The sequence below is a fragment of the Zonotrichia albicollis genome, chromosome 4, assembly GCF_047830755.1.
Source record: "Zonotrichia albicollis isolate bZonAlb1 chromosome 4, bZonAlb1.hap1, whole genome shotgun sequence".
NCBI classification, from domain to species: Eukaryota; Metazoa; Chordata; class Aves; order Passeriformes; family Passerellidae; genus Zonotrichia; species Zonotrichia albicollis.
Window position 1 is genome coordinate 69,359,894 of NC_133822.1, and position 22,016 is coordinate 69,381,909.

At 38.4% G+C, this 22,016-nt stretch overlaps 1 protein-coding gene across 1 annotated transcript in view; it reads right to left on the minus strand.

Annotated features, from left to right (window-relative positions):
- The window catches only part of SLC2A13 (solute carrier family 2 member 13), a 146,802-nt gene that overhangs the window by 74,844 nt on the left and 49,942 nt on the right, over positions 1–22,016 (minus strand). Inside the window, exon 4 of the mRNA XM_005481893.4 lies at positions 4,762–4,870. Within this exon, the coding sequence (XP_005481950.2) occupies positions 4,762–4,870 (109 nt within the window). The remainder of the gene's footprint in view (positions 1–4,761; positions 4,871–22,016) is intronic.

The following is a 22,016-nucleotide window of genomic DNA, read 5'->3' on the forward strand; positions in this document are numbered from 1 at the left end:
GCCAACCAGACTTGAGCTCCAGGCTTGAAACAATGAGCTTCTGTTTTCAAGATGAGAAAACACTGGAATGATAAGAAACTGAGAAGTTAAACCATTTCAGACCTGCTCATACCAGTGTGAGAGATGCTTGTCTAAAATGGAATGACTTTAACAGGTCAGTTAAGCTGGTGAAAGCCATGACAAAAAGGAAACATTTGTTCTGCGTCAGGCACTGCATCAGGCAGCAGTGATACCTTGCTCTTAGGGGGGAAAAAAAAGGAATCAAAGTAATAGGTCACTGAGCTTTATTCTTTTGCTGACTAAATTTATCATGCTAGATTTTTTTCCTGTGACAGTCACAACCTCCTTAGCCTATTTTTACATTTTGCTTCTCTTTTAGATCTACCTCCTCAATGCAGAGGTTGCTCCACATACTGTTCTCACCAATTCAGTAACATCCTGTTCCTGATGAGTTTCTGGTTCCTCTTGGCTGGTTTTATACACATTCATGCGTATTAAAAATGTGATTCAAATATGATATGAAACCATTTCTGTGCAAAAACTAGATCAGTTTATGACACAACAAAAAGTGCTGAGCCCAGCCTTCAACAATTCTTACAGCAATTCTTCTGGTTTTCCTTGCCCCATCCTCAAGAGAACTCCAACTACACGTGGACTTCATTGCTCTTACTGGCTCCACTACTGATATTCAGTTTTTAACCAGAGAATTTACACCAGATTACTGAATTATTAAGCATGGAAGCTCTAGATTTTTATTGTTATCTCCCTGTGTTTCTTGCAGGTAATTTTTGCTTTTTAGCATCTCTTCTTCTATGGGTACACTCAGTGACTATTTTTAGACATCTGCAAATTTCCTCTAACACCTATAATTTTTGCTTCAATCTTTTCTTTTCTAAAATTGATTAATTACTCAGTAAAGCATATACTGGGCAAGTATTAAATCATTCTACAACTGTGGCATTTTTTATGTTTTCATGTCCCTTTGTAATTTGATTATGGGAGTTTAAATGAGCTTTTCAGACACACACAAATTTACTCTGATGGCCTCACTTTTCTTGCAGTAAAATACAAGATTAAACAAATTATTTTATAGCAGAAAGAGCAGAAACTCCCAAGCCAGAAGATTAGAACAAGTTAAGGCTTGTCATAGATGCTGCCCTGTTAATTGTTCAGAGGGCAACCAGAGGCCAAATTCTCTGCCACAGAAAGCCAGGCAATGTGGTATTCACATATCTTCTGAACAGACAGACACAGCTGTCCCAGGAAAATCCTGGGAAGCTGTGAGGAGCTGTAGGAAACTCAGAAGAATTCAAACAATTATTATCTCCCTTTTTGTAACCATTGTTTATAGATATGATTCTCCAGAGTATGCTATTCATAATTCACCAATAGTGTGAAAGAAGATTGGTAAAAGCCAAACAGGTCTTAAGACCACCATTGTTTCTGCAAGGACTATGATTTCTAATAATAAAGTGTTTTTTCATGATTTCTGATGATGGAGTCTCTATCACCCTCTCTGTCCCTGATAGTCTTCAGTGATAAGGCAACTGCAAGTTGGGGTCAGCAGCCTCTTCTTCTATGGCATAAAAAGGGCCAACAAACAAGGATTTACAGTAGCACCAAAGGCACAGTGAACATCCACTGTCAAAATACCTGTCATGTCTGTTTTTGAGAAACCACTGAAGCAAAGTCCACACAATACTGGACCCTCCAACCATAACCAATGCCTGCTTTCATGCTGCAAGAGAACAGCAATCCCAGAATGGCACAACTAAACATTATGAAGAGAAAACGAGTGCTTAGGGAGTTAATACAACCTGACAGTTCCTTAAGGTACCATCTAATTACAGCATTAAAAGGCATTTACCAATTTTTATGTAAGCAACCCATCAACAGACAGCTGCTTACTTGTATTTGAAAAAAATGTCCTTTCACAGGAGAATGTTTGTCTTGCATACCTGATAACTAAAAATTTAGTTATAATGGAATATTAAAACAGACTGGATATTGCAAATGGTTGACAATCCAGTCCTTTAACAACAGTGCCTTCATGTGTTTATTATAGGCATTTTATTATTTTAAAGCTAAGATTCAACCATGTTTTATAGTTGTAATTCTGTCCTCCTACACATCCACAAGTAAATTAGGTCAATTCCAAACTATTTGTAAAACCTCCTACACAGAAAGCAGTTTGAGATTTTAAAACATAGTAAGTTTAAAATAAACAAAGTCAACCTACCAGTGTCACAAGCCTAGTGAACTGTCAATTTTTTGTTCTAGCCTAATAGGGCATCCCAAAGTATTATGAACCATACTGTGAGAATGACTGTCCTTGGCCAGAGATTGCATGCATACCACATTTCATAACATTTTAATAATGCTTATTATGTAAGTTTCCCTAATTAACTTCTAAATGTATTTCTACATTTGGCATCTGTAACATCCTGTGGCAATGAGTTCCAATATGTAATTATGTGTTGCATGAAAAAAATGCTTATTTTAAACCTACTGCTGGGTAAAAGCTAGGAGTCCCAAAAATGTGTTAGAAGAAATGATGAATAATCATGCTCTCCCCATCCTCTCCATAACATTAGTAGCTTGATATACCTCTTGTATTTCTTCTGACCTCATTTCTTTTTCCAAGCTGCAGAGTTCTAATAATCTTGTTCAAACACAGGTATCTCTTTCCCCACACATAACCTGGTTTGCCCTTATTAAAAGAAAGGACATCTGCAATTGTTTGTAATATTCCAGATGGGCCATGGATGTCATCATGATGTTTGTATAGAACAGCAATGCAATTGCAAGCCCTCTTTTTTGAGTAGCAACAATTTAGACTGCCATGCATGTTAGTTACCCCGTTCCCTCCTGCAGGCATTATTGAATAACATTCTATAGTTAATGCACTTGCCATTCCACTAATTTTTTATCTTGCATTATCTTCCCACAACTGTTCATGCTCACAGATTTGGGGGATCTTTATATTGTGGATGCTGTATGAATATAAGCTGCTACTTTGTTGTTTAGCTGCTTTCACAGATTTATTAAAGCAGCAAAGATCTTCATATAGATCATTGTAGGAGTCTATTCTTGGTTTGTGATAACTGATCTTCTATTCTCATCCTTTTTCCTCCTATCCTTAAATAGTTATTTACGTGACAGGACTTCTCACTCTTATGACTGTATGATTTCTTCAAGAAACTTTGGCTGCTGCTGTCATGGTTGCTTAAGATGGTTAATTCATGTGGGATTTACAGTTCTAACACAACCATGAACTCACATCCAAGCAAGCTATAATCTGTCTACAACAATCATGTTGGCTCTTCTTTGTTGTTTTACGTTGTATGTGTACATGTTCATTTTTCATATTTATTAACACATCTTACTTGATTCTATGAAGTTTTAATTAATTTTGATAAAGACCAAAATAAAACTTTTTTGGCTGTAGCTTCTTGTAAATTATGCTACATTTCCAAACTCAGTGATTACAGATGCAAATTACTCGAGACCTGTTGAGTGTACCCTGATTAATTTGTTATTTTTAATCAGCTTGCTCTAGATGTTTTCCCCTAATACTTGAGAGTCAAGCAGACCACCTGTAACATCTTAAGTAGGCACTAGTGCAAAATGCTTCATATGCCCTGTATAATTAACATGAATGCAAAAAGCATCTTTGTGAGATTTGGTGCTAAACACTTCTCTTCTGCTAGTGTACTCCCAAAGTCTTGATCCTTTCTGGGCCTGGAGACTTGAAGGTTTCTTGCTTCTGATGTGTCTGAAAAATTTATCAAAGCTCTTTCTGCGCCTTTCTTCTGGCTTTCACACATAACTTACCAGTTTTGTGTCCAAGTGTTTCCCACACTGGCTTACAATTCCTACTTTATGAAGTCTTTCTTTACCTGTTACAGATTTCCCTCCTGTGCAGTTTAATGACACTGAGTCTGGGGCATTTTTTCTTCCAGTATGACAGATGGCAGTGTTTACTCTAACATTTAATATGGTAACTCTTGATACCACCAAAAGCCTTATCCTTTAAGCTGTTTCTTTTAACAATTTCCTAACATGCATGCTCCCTTAGGCATAGTTTTCTCTTTAAAATGTTATGGCAACATATTTTATACTTGCTCTTAAAACAATATGGCAACCATATTCATTATGATTAGTCATGCAGGGCAGCCCAACAATAATTTCATCTTAAACAAGGTCTTGCACATTGCACATTTGTCAAGAGCTACTCCTGTGATGAGCTGACAGCTTATCAGAAAACCCAATATATCATTCTTCACTTCCACATTTACTGAGTCTTCGTACACATAACAAAACCATATAAAAGCAGGAAATGTTTCTTCCCTCAGCATCCTTTAGCACTTCACAGTAATGGTCCACTTCACTAACATAGTTAATCTAACCCTCACCTTGCTGTGATCTATTTGCACACATATTCAAACCATAACTGTGCTTTCTTGTCCAGACATACATAGCCTTGACCATAAACCCTAACACAAAAATGCATCTTTCAGAATACAGTTTGTATTCTCATGTCTATAAAAATGTTTACCCCTGTATCAACATCCTCTTGTACCCATTTACTGTGTTGCCAAGTATGCCAACATCTGGATTTCAAACCAGCATTCCAGCTCACACTCCATTTTTCACTTTTCAGACTTTGTCCAGAAGACCATCTGTTGTTATAACCGCTAATGGTCTGATTGATTTTTTTTTCTAATTCTTTATAAAAAGAAGCAATTGGGAAATACATACATGACGGTGTTAATCCCTGACAGTTGTTGAAACATCTGCAGACCACAACCCACAATTAAGGCTCTTCGAGTTGGAGGGTATGTTAGCATTCTGCAGATCACAGGTCCAGCTTAAAAAAAAAAACAAGACAACAACAAAAGAATACATAATAGTTCTTAAGTGATTGCTATCAAGACAATGTTGCCAGGCATAGCAGATTTGCACCTTAGTTTCAAGCAAACTTGTATTATTTCAATTATTTTTGAACAATATGATCATTTCAGTTCTGTTTTTCTGCACTGTACTACAAAGAGGATTATCAGAAAGCCCAAGCAAAAAATGAAACCACTTTTGTACAGTGTCTACTACTGGTGTGAAATGTACTGACAGAATGGCTGCACCTGAATGTACTCAAAAGTTACCACAAAATATCACTCTTGTTTCCTTTCTAAAAGCTTCCATTTTTATTGAGAGGTTATTTCAGAAATGCCATTACTCAGGTCTGGATATTGGAGATGAAGTCTGCTCCTTAGTCCCCAAAATACCCAATTTCCACAGAGCAGTTGCAAGTGTGGGTACTTGGAAGGTACTGGACAGATTTATTCTGCACAGCTTCAAGGCCAGCAGAGGGAGAGAGAAATTAATTACATTTATTCTATACCTTTGGTAGCAATGGCATGAGGCTGAATATAAGATTCAATGAAGAAAAAAACCACAAAAATTTCTGGCTAACAGAAAAAGCTCTAAGACTTGAGAAGTATTCTATTAAAAAAAATACAGAAAGCTATGGAATAATAGGCAAACATTTAAAATTCCTGACCACAGTATTTACTTGAACTCCTCTCTGCCCAGAGTACTGCTTTCAGTGCTTTTTCACAAGAAAAGTCTAGTGAAAAATTCTGTGTTTTATACATCTTGTCACTAACTAGCATACTTAGAATATCTAATCACAATATAAATAAGTCAAAATAGTTACCATCAAAGAAAAAAAAATAAAGAGAGAGGGGAAGGGGATCTACGTATTTGTATTTTCACTGTTTTCTGAGCATACAGAAAATATCAGAAGTATTGATTTAGTAAAAAACTCTATATGAGTCTGTTAGTGAAGAACAATTTACATGCAGAATTTCAGCTTCAGAAAGCTGGCAAGCTACAAAGAGCTTCAAGAGTTTGACTCAAGAAGAGGGTTTAGATAACATTTTCTTCATTGAAAGATAATCAGACCTGCCTAAGAAAAACTTATTTTCATTTAAAATTATGGTATTTCTAATTCATATCTCAATTGTATCATCATTTAACTTTGCTCCTTTAATAGCAGAATACAGCCTGACAAATTTTCTAGCTGGTTTCCAAGTAACACTAGCATTCAGTCAGCACACAGTCCCACATGTCCTGCCATTTAGCCACACCATCACCTTAAAATTCTCCAAGTAAAACCAAGTGACAGATACAGTCAATCCACTGATCTCATAAGGTATTCCCAGGCTAGACACATGACATCACTGGGCTGACAAGGATTCCATACTCAAAATGACATTTCCTCAGTGGAAAAGCACCAAAGCCAGCTGCTAGCAAGGAGTAGTCCACAGCTCAAATTTCAGAAAGAAAAAAGATTTAGTAATACATTTACCCATGAAGTTTAACACACAAACAACAGCCCTAAGGCCCTCAGACCCTGTGCCACACATGAGCATGGAGTCTTGGTTAAAAATCTTATCTGGCAACTGATTCTGCAGCATCTCTTGGAAACCCAGGCTGCTGAATGCCTAGGAGAGATCTTTCATTCTTCATAAACTCTGTATAAGATCCCTGAGTTCAAAATCTATCTTTTTTTTGAAGGGACATTTTGGATAATGTACATCTTCAAGGCCACCATCATGATTCTGCTCACTGAATAAGCTGGAGCTCTGCAGCAGGGACTGTTAGGAAAGGAGGCAGAAGTGTCCTAAGGAACTGATGCAAGGTTTTTAATAATTCCTGAATCACTCAGCTATTTGATAGATGTTTGTAAAACTTTATTCACAATACAGCATTGTGCAAAACAATTGGGAAGAAGGCACTAAAATGAATAGGGAGAAATTAAAGCAGCTGCTCTCAGACAATGGTTTGCAACAGAGGGAGTCTTGAACTCTCAACAAAGCTCCATCACACAAATCAGTTTGTGCATCTGAAGTGCAGCCCTGCAGAAATGCTGAGACCATATTGTGAAATTCAGACCTTTATATCAGAACTTTACATTTAAGACCCTTAGAACATCCAGTCAAGCTAAATTCAGTAAGTACTTGAAATTTTTCACTTCTGATTAATTTTATCAGAGAAATTATGCTAAAAATTATTATACTCAACTCAGTGTTTAAAAAGTTTTGCTCCAAACATGTACCATGGCAACTACCACATACCAATAGGCATACACAAAATTAAAGGTTTTTCTTTCATAAAATTCACAGCCTTCAGGTTTACAAACCAATAAATGGAATGAAAGAAATGCTAATCTCTGTATTAAAGGAGCTTTATAAACTCAACTAAAAAGCCCAAAGGACTTTGACTGTGAGGTAACTGATCTCATAATAGCAAATGAGTGTGAAACTTTTTAATAAAATCATCTAGCTCTGAAACTAGCTATGCTATATTTGCATTTTCTTATCAGCACTCCTTCCATCCATATTGTTGAGTTCATATGCCACCATGTTCTTAAAAATAAACAACTCCAGGCATAATATGGATTTTAAGAACAGAAAATGTGTTTAAAAAAATGAATACAAAAAAAAGTTCAGAATTAAATACATTTTCTTCTCAAAATAAGTCTTCTGAAAACTTAAATGGCACTTCAGTAGTTTCTGATAACCCTTAAATATACTGTCAGTTATGACAACAGAGTAAAATAGCACTAAACAATAAAACCATTACACCTTTAAAAAATGGAACAACTTAACTGCCCATAGAACTAGAAGGAAACGGATGATTTAAACATACAACAGAGAAAAAAAATATTTGGCAATTTTTAGAAAGGACAAAATAGGTATTTGTCCCCAAAAAGTCAATATTTTTATTAGTGATATTTCTGCTTTAATTGTTGTTGCTTTCATCTAAGATATTTAGACATATTCCTGATCAAAATCACTTCATTTGAACTTGAGAAAACACCAAGATGCTTGTTTTCCTCCTTCTAATCTGTGAATAAAATTGAAGTCAGAATGATGAGACCTCCTAATGCCTTGATGAATTTAATGAGAATAGATTTGGCTGGACTTTTTGTGCTGTTGTTTCTGATAATTACTTTAACTGCAGTAAAATTCTTTCACACAATATTTACAAGGTTCAAAACATGCTACAGTAAAGGGCAGCTAGAGCTTCCTCTGTGAAAAACAACAACATGAGATAAAGAGCAATGGAAAAACAAGGATGCTGCTGAAGGTGACATTACTTCAAGTGGTGATACACAAAGTGGACTGCTGGGATCCAAGTAGATATTTCATGGCATAATCTGTCTACCAAAATAGAATTCATCCTTATAAGCAAAAAGCAAAAATAGAATTGGGAACTTTAGCTTCACATCCAAAAAAAAACCTTATTAGCTTACACAGAGCCAAACAGGGAAGGAGAAGCTGTTCTTGTCAAAACATTACTTCTGAAAGTGAGTGATACTCCAAATATTATATGACTGGTTATCTGAAACTTTTAATGGCAGCTTCCTATATTTTAGCAGTTATCTTTGTTACTAGGCATAACCTACAAGTTAGGTAATGGAAATTATGAATCACCTAGTAAGGCATTTTGATTTTCATCAAAAATGAGCACAATGGATTGTATGGTAATCATAGGAGCATGGGTATGATCCGCAGCCAGCTAAAAGATGAGATGATTTTCAAAGGCAACACAACAAAAACCCTAGTTCTAAAATGAGCTTATGTAATGAAAGTTAAAAAGTAGAAAAATTAGTATTAATGAAGTCTTAATATCTGCTTCTGAAAAAGAACTGCATTCACTTCCAGGAAAGAAGAAATTATAGTAAAGACATAAAGCCTAAAAATCCCACAGCAAAGGCAGGCAGACATCTGGTGCCTGAAAACCCTGTCATTCCCCATCTCTCAAATTATTAGTATAATAACTGGACAGATTTCACAGCCAGGAATCCATGGTTAGAGACTGGGCCCTGCCAAAGTCATTTGCAGGTTCAAACATTCTTCTGCCAGCTCATCTAGGTAACAGCTTGTAGCAACAGCTTAAAACCTTATAGGGCTCCTGCCAGCATTTTGTACTCTTTGCATTTCCAAAAAAGGCAGGTTTATCCAAGCAACAACACAGCCACTCATCAGTTTAGCATCAATGAAGCTAAAGATTCAGATTAGTTTTCTGGATCTTTCTTGTTCAAGTGCCCTCTCCTCACTCAAATAAACCTTCAAGGAACTGGTCTACAGCAGGGACCAAAAAACGAAAGTTTGGGCCCATGATCTCAATAACAGAGAATAAACATTGGAATTATTTCTGGATTTCTCTTCCTTATAAAATAACAGCTTCCAGTCCAGCCTTCTCTGCATCATCTGCAGAACCCTCCTGCAGACTCTCCCTTCACCTATGACTCCTACTCTAAAGCACTTACAGCTAGGTATTATTTCCTGTGTATGAATAATATACTAAAACTAATATAGTTTTCCTCCCCTTGCCTACCTATTACATGATTATTTGCTAGAAGTATCAACTTCATTAATTTTTCCTTTCTGTAAAATGTAACAAATCAAAAGAAAACAGAATTAGCTTTAAGATCAAAACTGCATTAATTATCCTGTGAAGATACAAGCCAATTTTACTTAAGTACCATAGTACCATGCTCTTCCTCACTATCTTATAATGTTTCACTAACATTGGAAGAACTACTCCCAGCACTACAAGAAAATCTCTACCTCATGTAGCTTGTTAACCCTTTGAGAAAGCATGAGACTTTTTTTTTAACAGCACAGATCCCCATCAGCCAAGAAGGATAAAGCCTGGCAGCTTGCCCAACAGCTGAGTCTTACCATTTTCCAGCTTTCCACAACTAAACAATCCAATGGTGTGCATACAGACTGGAAGAAGTACTCACTGGGAACAGCCCTGCCAAGAAGGACTCAGGGATTCTCCTGGATGAAAAGCTGAGAAGTGACCTGGCAATATGTGAGCCCAGAGAGCCAGAGGTGTCCTGAGCTGCATCCAGAGCAGCAGGGCAAGGGAGGGGATTCTGCCCTTCTACTCCACCCTCATGACACCTCACCTGCAGTGCTGCGTCCACAAGAAAAACACTGAAGAACAGCAGGTCTAAAGCAGGAGGAGGAAGGCACAAAGATGATCAGAGAGCTGGAGCATCTCTCCTACAAAGACATGCTAGGAGAGATGGGATTGTTGAGCCTCAAGAAGAACAGCTCTGGGGAGATGTTGTTGCAACCTTTTAGTACCTAAAAGCTTATTAAAAAAAGGAAGAGAGATTCTTTGTATGAGCAGATAGTGATAGGACTAAGAGGAAAGGTTTTAAACTAAAAGAGGAGAGATTTAGATGAGATATTAAGAAGAAACATTTTACTTTGAGGGCGGCAAGACATTGGGAATGGGGTTGCCCAGAGAAGCTATGGATGCCCATTCCTGGAAATGGGCAAGGCCAGGTTGGATGGGGCTTTGAGCAAACTGGTCTTATGGAAGATTCCCTGCTCATGCCAGAGGGGTTAGGACTAAATGATATTTAAAGTCTTTTCCAATTCAAACCATTCTGTAATTCTATTCTAAACAGACAGCCTGGTCAAAAAACAAACTAAAAAGCTAATGAGACATAACCACCTAGATTCTAGAGATATAGGCTGCACAAAGAGGTTTTCTGCTGTCATCTTATTGCAAAGCTCCCATACCTTCTCAGTGATTCCTCATGGGCACCTTCTCACAGCACTGACTCCTCCTTCACAGCACAGCCAACAAACTCCAGCTCTCTCCTCACCCAGCTAAGCCACTCTTTTGTAGCACTCATCCTCTTATTGGGCACAGCTGTGGCCTGTTAAGGGCAGGCCTGTTCCTCATCTTTGGTGATTGGTACAGCTGCAACTCCTCAGGGGTGAGACTGCCTTCTGCACTATTCTCTTACATTCTATCCCTCCACTGTTTTCCATGCCTAGATGAACTGGAAGGGCTTTTTTTGTTTGCTCAGGAAACCTGTATTTCAAATAAATGGTCTCTCCAAATGATCTTTTTAATCCACACATTGTGAAAAGAAACCCTAATATAGATTTTTTTTTTGTTTTGACAGCAAGTTGAGTTGGTCTTTGGGAGTTCTGAAAAATAAAGACATTTTCTTTTATCTGTAAAAGGAAAAATCTTTTCTTTGATACCACATTCTTTGATATAAAGCTTTGGTGATGGAAAATCTATATGACTGAGTACTTGCACAAAGGCAGCAGCAATTAATAACACCTCTGAATAGAACAAGAAGCAGTGGAAAGTAGGGAAGCAAAAAAAAGGACTGCATTTTGGCTCTGTATGACTTGTTCTCTATAGAAAACAGAATCTGCTGTAATGAAGTCCTTTAAAACTAGAGAAACCACAACAAAACAGACAACAAAGAGTGGTCATTTACAAACAACAAAGAGTGGTGATGCCAGAGAGAGCTGAGAAAGTGGGCACAATGACCAACAAGAATCTGCACTGGGGAAATGGGACCCCACTGTGATACCGTCAGACCCATGGAGTGGGAGAATGAGCAAGGGAGAGGTTTTCCTATTTCATTGACATGAAAACTGGGCTGGGAGCAGAGAAAAGCAAGGATCTCATTGTGATTTATTTCTGGCTGTGGAAAATACCTTAGAAATAAGGCAACAGATTCTAAGGCAGACTTGTGCATACCTACAGCCTGCAAATCAGCATTTCTTTTTTAGGGTCTGCTCCAGAATTCCTGCCTTACGTAGGGAACAGTTTTGTGACCCTCACTTAGAGCTGCAGAAAACAGAGGAGGAAAGACAAGATGATGTAGGAGCATTACGCAGGCAGCAACCAAAATAAGCCAAGTGTTGTAACAGCCTGCAGAGCTTCCCACCCCCCTCTCCCATCAAGCAGTGAAGTGCAGGGCAGAGCATTTAGCAATCTGGAATTAGAAGGCTTTTTTACTTTCATTTTAGTTCAGGAAAGAGATTTAACAAAGAACTGCAGTCAGGGGTGTGTGTTGCTGTTCCTTTTCAATTAAAAGAGCACTAAAAACGCTGATGATTCAAGAGATCCCTCCTAGCCAGGAGTCTATTCTCAAGCTGATCTTCCCAGCTGTTACTGTATGAACACCTATATAGATATTGTATTTTATTGTCTGGACAACACACTTCAAACCTTACATTTTTTGCAATTTGTTTCTGCCAAAACTCCTGGCTTACTGATATTATTTTGCCCCCTCTATCCCTTGTTTCTAAATGAAATATCTTTCATTTAGAAAGATATTTCATTTAGAAACAAGGGATAGAGGGGGTAAAATAGCAAACCACTAGCCTGAAGCCAGTGGTTTAACAGTAAAAGCATATTTATACTTCTTGCCCTTCAAAAGAATGAGACTCAGGAACCCATTCTCAGGAGGGAATGGGGAAAAAGCAAAGTTTAATAGAACTGAAAAAGGAGCCTGGAGGTCAATGAAAGTCTCCATAGGATTTTATGAATATAAGCAGTTATCCACTCCAGTATTTTGCTTTACTAATAGCACATTTAGCATAGACCATCTCCTTAAAAATGTTTAAAAACCCGATTTATCTAGGGGCCTAAAAAATTCCTCTCACTTTTTAATAATCAGATGCTGTTAGCATAAGAGCTTCATTAAAAATAAAAGGAAAAAAGTTAAAATAGTGATGAGATCCAAATTTAAACTGATTTATAAAAACCTGCTATGAATATAATTTTAGCACAGCTCAGCTAAATTCCAAAACCTAGTGAGAAGAAAAATCAAAAGATCACTGTGGGTCAAAGCTCAAGTGTTGTAACTTTGGCTTCCTAAGAACAGGACATCACCATCAATGGATATGTAGTTGATCGGCAGCACAGCAAAACAGCGTGTAGCTGAAAATAGTATGTCTTAAGAAACTGCTTCAACTTTCTTATTTTAAGAAAAGCATTTGAACTTGAGCACTAAGCTGAGTTTCACTGAAGACATAATGACAGATACACACCTAAATATTTCACCAAACTGCAGCCTAAGATCACACCTTACCTCAAGGTACTACTTAATTTATTACACTTCAGTATTAGCCATCTTCTATCAGAAACATCAAGGGCTCTAAGGCAACCATTACCACTCAAGAACACCACGTTTTTCATCACAGAGGGCCAATCACATCCTCTGAGGAGGAGCAGGAGCATTATCAGTATGTCAAGGAAACATTTTTTTTCTCTCTGCCCTGCAGCTGCAAGCCCTGCAGCAGGAGCAGCACATCTGTCCTAGGTTACAATATAAAGCTGTATTCTACTCCCATCTTCAAGAGCTGTTGAAACCAGGAAGGGCATAGTTTTCTCCTTAATATCCTATTAATGGGCCCATCAATGCCTTTTCCCCATGACTCAAAGATAACTCCCTCCCGGAGCCATTTCAGTTTAACAGGTAATTAAGGCCCCACAGCACGACTCAGAATGATATCAGCCCATTGTGAGATGCTCCACCCAGGGTGTGGAGCTAAGACTCCCCACCTGGATATAATCTGGGATTTGGGACACAAGAAGCAGTCTTTCTACTGGATTCCCAGAGGAATGGTTGCCCTTACCCACTGGTTTCCAGAGGACAAGAGCTACCAGATTGTTTCTACAGGATCACCACTTCAACAAGACCATTTCATCTGGACTGCTACCATCACCCTAACTAGCAGGGTGTGAGGTTGTATTCTGACTCTGTCAGTGGTTTTTCTTTTGTATTATTGCATGTATTTGGGTTTTTTTACCTTTTCCTAATAAATTGCATTTCTGACTTGGAGTCTCTCACTGGTTTTGCTTTCAAACCAGAACAACATCCCAGTGCTGCCTGAGCCTGGAGCAGAACCACCAAGGTGGGTGGGCTGGAGCACAGGACATACAAGCAGATGCTGAATCAGTTGGGATTGTTCCACTTGAAAGAGAAAGTGAAGGGAAAAGGTTCTGCTGTCTACAGATACCTAGCAGAGGGGAAAGGAGAAAACATACCCAGGCTTCTCAGAGGTGTGCAAGGGTAAGACAAAAGTCAACAGGTAAGTTAAGTTGCAGAAAATTTGGACCAGATGTGAAGTCTGTTTATTTTGTAACATGGAAATGAAAAAATCCAGAAAGCAAGATGCAAATAGGTCATGGTCAAAAACTTCACTGATAAAGTTCACAATCTGCTCTAATTTATTCTGTTTTTATTAGGGATTGGATTAGAAAACCTTCAGAGGTCATCCACAAGATTTTTACATGAAACATACAGCATTCCTAAGATCTGTGATGGTACTAGTTATTACAACCAGTACTAATGAAAAAGTACATTTAGCACTTTTCATGGTTATCTTAAACAATAGTGATTAAAAAGCAACATTACATACAAATCCTGTAAAACTCAATCATCTACATACTGCCAACAGCAGATGTTTTGCAATTTCAGTACTAGGCTTCATTAATCAAGAGCCTGTCACTCACACTTGACTGACAGCTTTTTTCCTGAATTTATAACCTCTGCAGAAGATACAGATCAATATTGAAAACAGCAGGTATAGAATACTAAACTAACAGCTTCTATAACTGGTATGAAATACAACAAAGAAATAAAGGAGAGCTTATTTCATCTTTTATATATATAAAAGGGGCTTATGAGATAGATGGGGAGAGACACTGTATCAGGATCTGCAGTGAAAGGACAAGAGATGATGGTTTTAAACTACAAGAGGGTAAATTCTATTGGATATAAGAAATAAATTGTTTACTCTTAGAGTGGAAGCAGTGGAACAGGCTGCCCAGAAAAGCTGTGGATAACCCATCCCTGGAAGTGTTCACAGACAGGTTGGATGTGGGGTTGAACAACCTGGTCTATAGTGGAAGGTGTCCTTGCCTATAGTAGGGGTTTGCAACTCAACCATCTCTAAAGGCCCCTTCTAACCCAAACCATTCTGTGATTAAGTGCTGCACTGAGGGAGTTCTGGTCCCCTTTTCTTTCTCACCTTCATTTCAAAATGAGAAACATGGTAGAAATAGAGAAAGATCATTAATAAATACTCAAGGTCTGTCACATACAATGGAATAAATCCGCAACCAATCTTCATGTGAGGCAAATAGTCTTACATGAAGCAGAAAGCTTTCTTACCATTTTCAGCATGATGAAGACAGAATGGCACTGTGTAAATGCCATCTTTATTAGCAGTTCCCTTACAAGTTTAAAATATTTTAAAAGTCAATTCTTTAGAAAGCTGCTGGGAGTCCAGCAGAGTGTAAGATAATCCTGAATCTATTTCCCCAGTTGAGTATGCACTACAAGGTAGACACATGCAGGGCAAAGGCCTTTTCAAGGCTTCTCTGCAGCCTGACAGATCTAGCAGATAGAAAGTAGAATCAGAAAGGCTGCATTAAATTATTTAGAGACCTGAAACCCATTTTTCAAGAAGATACAGGAATTCTGAGCTATTTCCTTGTCATTTCAGTGAAGTAGATTTTTATGCTGCATTTAAATCCTTTCCAAGTTAACCATTCTCTAAAAGAAATGACACTACCTGAAGCCAAAGATAGTGCAGACAAACTTCAAACTCTCTTGAGCATCCAAGTGGAAGTATGTGGTCAGCAACTAGTGGTTACCAAATAGCATTTCAGTGTCCCAAGAAGCACATGGTTTGTCTAAATTTGAAGGAAAAAATACCTCTAGTATAGCTGAAATTCTAGATAACCTTTTTGGTTTCAGGGCAAATTGTAGATTTCCCACCCATGATCAGCCATAAAGATTACCTGTGGCACAGATAAGGAACAGAATTTTACCCAGATATGCATATCCTCTACAATGCATAGAAAATACTTTTCCAGGATGTTTAACTACTTTCCAGAGGCAAAACAACTTGTTATGAAAAATAGGTATTTGAAGGATAGGCACTAAAATAAACAGGGAAAAAAAAAAAATCAAGTCCCAAGTCCTGTTTAACTAAAAAAAAGGGAGGGGGCAATCACTTAACTTAGATTTTGTCAGGCTGCAAAGACTGATGAATGTAAAAGGCAAAACTGCTTCATACCACCAGTGAGTTACAACAGTCTGGTTGACATTGGGTTAGGTCAGGAAACAATGAAAGTTAATTTTCAGTGTCAGATATAAGAAGTATCTACATCTTTCTATGGATACAGAAAATATTTTCATGTTTCTCAGCAAAAGCATCGTTGCCTAACTGTGCCTTCTGCCAGCTGCCACCAACCTTCTGAGCAGCCTGAAAGGAAAAATTCTTGTCATTTGCAAACAAAAACTTGTAAACAAAAACATAGGGAGAGCAAACCTGGAAAAAACTGGAATTCAGGCCACCGATGTTTTAGAGTGGATTTCCAAACACCCCCATTCACTGACCTTGTATTTGCTGGCTTTCTCTGAGCTGTCACTCAGCCACTGAGAGAAATCACCACTCCTGATCATACAGGTTCTGCTGCTAATCTGAGAAGCTAATTCACTCTAATTCACTTCCACTGCCCACCTATATACACCTTTATGCACTTTCTACCTACACAGCCAGGCTAAAGACACCAGCAGACAAGCACTGAAGAAGGAAAAAACCAAAATATGTCTGCAGTCATAAATGCATTTCTGCAAGTGTTTTGCCAGAGATAACTATCAGCCAAGAAATGCATCCAGTAATCACTGTTTAAGTACCTTAACAGTCATCTAAAGGGAAAAGTGGATATTTAAAATAAAATATAGTAAAACTTGCAGAGTAATACTAAGACACAATTTGATCTCTGCATCTGACACACAAAACTACAAGCAAGCTACAAGAAAAGTTTGTCCATTGCATGGTAACTTGGAGATGAATTCCAGCACAAAGGAAGGTAATTCCCTTAGGGACAGAAAATATTTCCCATCCTTGGGAAAGTGCTAAGTTGGACTGGGGTAAGAGGAGGATACACATAACCCCTGCACTCAATTATTTTGCAGGCAACAACATCCCTGTACACTAAACAACACAATATATTTTAACAGAGAAGATCACTCATTTGTAAAGAGAATTATTTCCTCTGGGCACTGCACAGTTTGGAAGCAGTATGACCACGTGCATCTCAGCAAGTAAGGCAGTGCACTAGCAGAGATTACCAGGTGAAAGCTGCTTGAAGCTGAGGTCCAGAGACATCCATGACATGTCATTTTTAGGTGTTATGCCCAAATAGATTTAGGCCAGTCCCCTAAGCAGAACATTGCCGTGCAAGGACTGTTAGAAGCTGCTCTGAGACTCGCTCACTTATTTAAACCTTCACATCTCCAAAAGAATCAGAGCACATGGAATGAATCCTTGGAGCAGACCTGTGGTTTAACCTCCCCAGGGGGAAGTTACTCCATGGGAACTGACACCACTTTTTGATTTGTTCAAAAAGTTTGTGGGGATGGCAATGGGAGATGAGAAGAGACTCACTGCAGAGATACACTGCTGCTCAGAGCCAAAATGCTAATGCAGAGGCAGTCAATGCATCTTCTACTGATAGCAGCTGGAATGATTCTGTACAAACCACACTAGGAAAAAGCAATTATGAGCTGCTCATATGAAGTATTACATTTTAATTAAAATTAATTTAGAAGAAATATAGGACAAAATTAATTCAGCATTTTGTAACATTAGCACAATGTATTCAATTGTGCAGCAGCTCCCTGGAGGTCTGAGTTTTGGGAGTTTTTTCCTGTATTTTCTTAGTTTCCTCCTCATTACTAGTTTTGCATATTCAGGATAAAACCTGAGAGCCACGTCATGTCCTTCATCATTACTGTTGATAGCTTTTGACAAGAAAGAGAAGAATACTCCTTTTCTGCAGAACATTTTTTTTTATTTTGCAGAAGAATTGTAAGGCCCTATTCCCCTTACTAGGACTGTACATTTTTTTAAACAAGCCCAGTAAATAGTGATAGAAAACACTGGGGCTGAGGGAGCAACAACAGAAAAATAAAGACAAGTTCTATGAGCTGGTTATGTTGTATGCCCTCTTCTTTCATCCTTGATTTTCAGGGACAACCAAAATTCAATTAGGAGGAAAAAATGTATCATTTGAGTATAGGTTCCTCAGAAGAGGTCTGGCAAGGTTCAATAAATTGGCTTTTACTTTTTAAAATTGGTTTAAAGACGTGTTTACCATGTTGCTAGTGAAAGCTTTTGGAAACCAAAAGTATGCTTTCGATTGAAAGAAAATCTTTTCCAATGGAAACACATTTAGGTACACACCATTGTTACAAAGCCAACAGCAATGTGAACACTGAAGAGATTAGCATATCAATGTTACTGCAGTGTGTCTTGATAGTCCCAGCTCCAGGGAAGATGGCTATTTTAGTACATTTCAAATGTGACAGTTTCAGATACAAGCCTTCACATCAAATACAAATTATTCCACTTTCTCCTTCTCAGTGACAACACCAGATTTTCTTCTGTCAGACCTCCATACAGCTTCTGCCCATTTAAATGCAAGTCTCAAGGCAGGCATCCCACCCTCACTGTCCCCTGCAGCATCCCAGCTCCCCTGCAGCTGCCCTGCCCCTTCCCAGCTGCAGCCTGCAGGGCACTGCCCATTTCACAGCAGCTCTGGAGGCCTCAGCTCCTGGGCATCCCATGCTTCCTCACCAGTCAGTGCTTGGAAACACCACAGGAAAGGAACTCCATTGGCTTTAGATAATGATGCCTTCAATTAACAACAACTGACTGAAGATGACACTCTTTTAAGTCTTTCCATATTGCACACCATCCTTTCCAGTATCAAGAAAATATCTCAAAACTTCCAAAGAAGCTGAGCAAGGGCCAGCAGTAAACAGGGACAAAACAAAGTAGAAACTTGTGCTTTCAAGTGATAATTTTGAAGAAAATTATTTGCTGCTGTTACATGAGAGGGATTATGAGAAAGTGTTTACTTGTGCCACAAAAATTCAACTGATTCTCCCACACTGACTCAAAATATATCAGTGCATTTACAGCTGCTGCTCCCAGGTGCATTGCAGACCTTTGAAGGTGACATGCTGGCTCTCTCACTTCTAGACCAGATGTGGCAGCATCCAGCAGCAGCTGGGCTCACTCTGTGTATTGGGGCAGCAGCTGCCACACAAGGTGATGCAGGTGACACTGAAACCCCTCTGACTGAATGGAGCATTTGGCAGAAACACAACACACTACATTCTACATGTTTAAAATAACATGTGAGAAAGGAAGTGGTCCAATATCACTCATTATTTAAAAAATGCACACAAGTTTCCCATGAAAAGTACTGAGGCTAGACCATAAGTCACCACTCACAATAGACACCACAAAGATGTGGGATCCAGCAACATTTCTAATGGCAAAAAACAACTAAAATTCATAAAAACAATAAATCCTCTTCAAAAAAAAAACCCAGATCCTCTACAAAAGGGTATGAGGAAGCAGCAGCTTGTGGGAGAGGAATGATCTAGGGGCACAATCCCACACACATACCAACAAAGGACATCAACACATGCTGCCCTTACTGGAAAAGGACACGGGAGGGGAGATCTGGCTCTGGCACCCGGAAGCTTTGCAGCTGAGTCAGGCAACTGCTCTTTCCTCTGTGCTTTCCACAGATGCCATCCTATGCCACTGCCAAGTGTTTACCCCAAAACCACCCAACAACCCTCTGCCTCATGCCTCACTCGTGTGTGCTCAGACCTTTCACCAGCACCCACCACATACAACACAATATTTTATGGATGAAGTGCAAGCCTCCAAAGATGTGATACATGATGCTATTTATTAGAAGAAAAGAGTCTGAGTATTTTTTACTCTGAGTATTTTTTACACCGATTCTTCCAGATAATTCACTTTGTAAACTAACCTGTTAGCACAGCCAGAAGAAATTGAAGTAATGTCATCCCCCAGTGTAAAAGAATTCAGATTTTAAACATGTGACCTTCCTCAGTGAAGGACAGGAACTCGATTCTGTGATTGAAAGAGCAGCATTTCACTTCACCATTCATGTCTGATAGATGGTATGGCAATGACAGTGATTTAAAATGAGAGGTTCTTCTATTCTCCGTGGACAAAGACAATCATCACAAATGTCACCTACGTGACACGCTTCTTCCCACGCCTCAGGTACAGAGCAGCTCTCAAAAGCAGCCAATATGACATAACAATAGCAAAAACATATAGTTGTGTCTCAAAGAGAGACAACACTTCAGACTGCCAGTGTGCCCTAGCATTTGTGCAAGGTGACACTGAACCACCCTGACCCTTCAGCCAAGGAAGCACTCCTAACACACTGCTGTAGGAGAACAACCCTGATTCAGCATTTGTTACCCAATTTCAACATGTAAACCACGTCTCTTAACCCTTCTTAACACTACACTCTATTTACACTAAACTCCTCCAGAAGTCCAGGTATTTTCTCTATAATCTCAAAGTTCATCAATGACACTAACTGCCTGTGACATGATCCTACAAGGGCCAACTGCAAAGACAGTATAGATTACAAATTTTCTACAAATGCACTGTAGAACTTTAAAGAAAAAAAGTCTTTACATTAAAAACAAAATAAGTTATTCCAGTCTCAAGCACTGTGATACAGATCTAATATCTGCATCTCCAACATCTTACCTTATTTTACAAGGATGGAAAGAAATATCTAAGAAGGTAATAAATACATTTTTCTGTCACTGAAAAAGTGAATTTTGACTGTTCACATTTGGTACATGCTGGAAGGCAAGTCTTAAAAACGCGCAGATACTAAAGAGCTGAAAACCAAAACAAATTCCATCACGATAATAACAATTTTTCAGTTAATAAAGGGAGCTCAAATGTTTATATTTTTTTGCTTTCTCTTGCTTTGTCAAAGAGCAACACTGTGATACCAGTGGTTTGGCATCAAAGAAAAAAGAAAAGTGAATAAATGCAAGACTCTTCAAACAATTCAGTTCCTTCTGAAGTGCACTTCATATTTTATATATAAAAGAAGAAAAAAATCCATATACTGCATATTAAAAGCATTTTTCTTGCATTCAGTGCACATAATAAATTTCAAGAATTGAAAAAAAAGTAAATTTTACCTGTAAATGTATACAAATATGTATTCAGATTGAACATTTCACCCATCCCTCCTAAGTATATCAAAGAAGAGCATCCAATGGTCTTGGTTGCCCTGGAAGTTAAAAATCTTTCTGGACATGGATAGCCCAAAAAAGGTTTGAAGAGTAAGATTCAGTAAATAACTTAACCTTGTGAGGGGAAAAGAAGTACAGTGCCATTAAAACTACATTTTTAACATGTGAAAAAGTACTTCCCTTCTGGCTTTTTTCAGAGTCTGGTTGTTTGTACTCAGTGACTCCTGAGACTCTCAGAGTTCCTGGGGAAACTTCAGCTGTGGCTTCTACAAGCCCAGGTTTTTCCTTCCATTATGGCAACAGTGTCATAGCATGTGCAAAGTGCCCAGACTGATCCTTTGCACATTAACTCGGGGTAAGATATTGCTGAGATGCACCACCACATCGCTGATGCACAAATGGTGCACTCCACTAAATGGGAACTGTTTCACCAGAAATGTTCCCTGATGGCACAATGCTATCACAGAAAGCATCAAACAACCAGCCTAAACACAGAGTGATCACCACCTCCTGCTAACACAGGGGCAAAGTTTAGGACATTGCTCTCAATGACTAATGCACAAGACTCTGCGCCCTTCTGGATTTGACCTCTAGTAAACAAGCTATAAAAGAAAAGAAAATTCACTTAAGATAGGCTGACACAACAGATACAGACCAAAAATAAGCGTGGGCAAAATTCAGAGTTCTGATTTCCCTAAGGTACAGCCAAACTTGCAAACCTGCAGTTGTGAGTAGCAAATCTCAGCTCAATTTTTCCTAATCGTGCCTTGCAGATACCAATTCATTAGTCATTGTTTCTGAAGCAGTAGAAGAAACAAGCAATACTTATCCTGACAAAATAGCACAAGAATTAAAGAAATGAAAAGCCAATGGCAAATCTCAAGAAGTTATAAAAACAGGTTAAAGAAATGAAGAAAATATGAAGAAACTAAAAGTGAAAGGGCAACAAGCATTCCCTAGAACTCATCGTTCTGGAGGTCTGTATTTCAAACATGCATCAGGGATTAATTTGTGACTCCTGTTTTGACTAAGA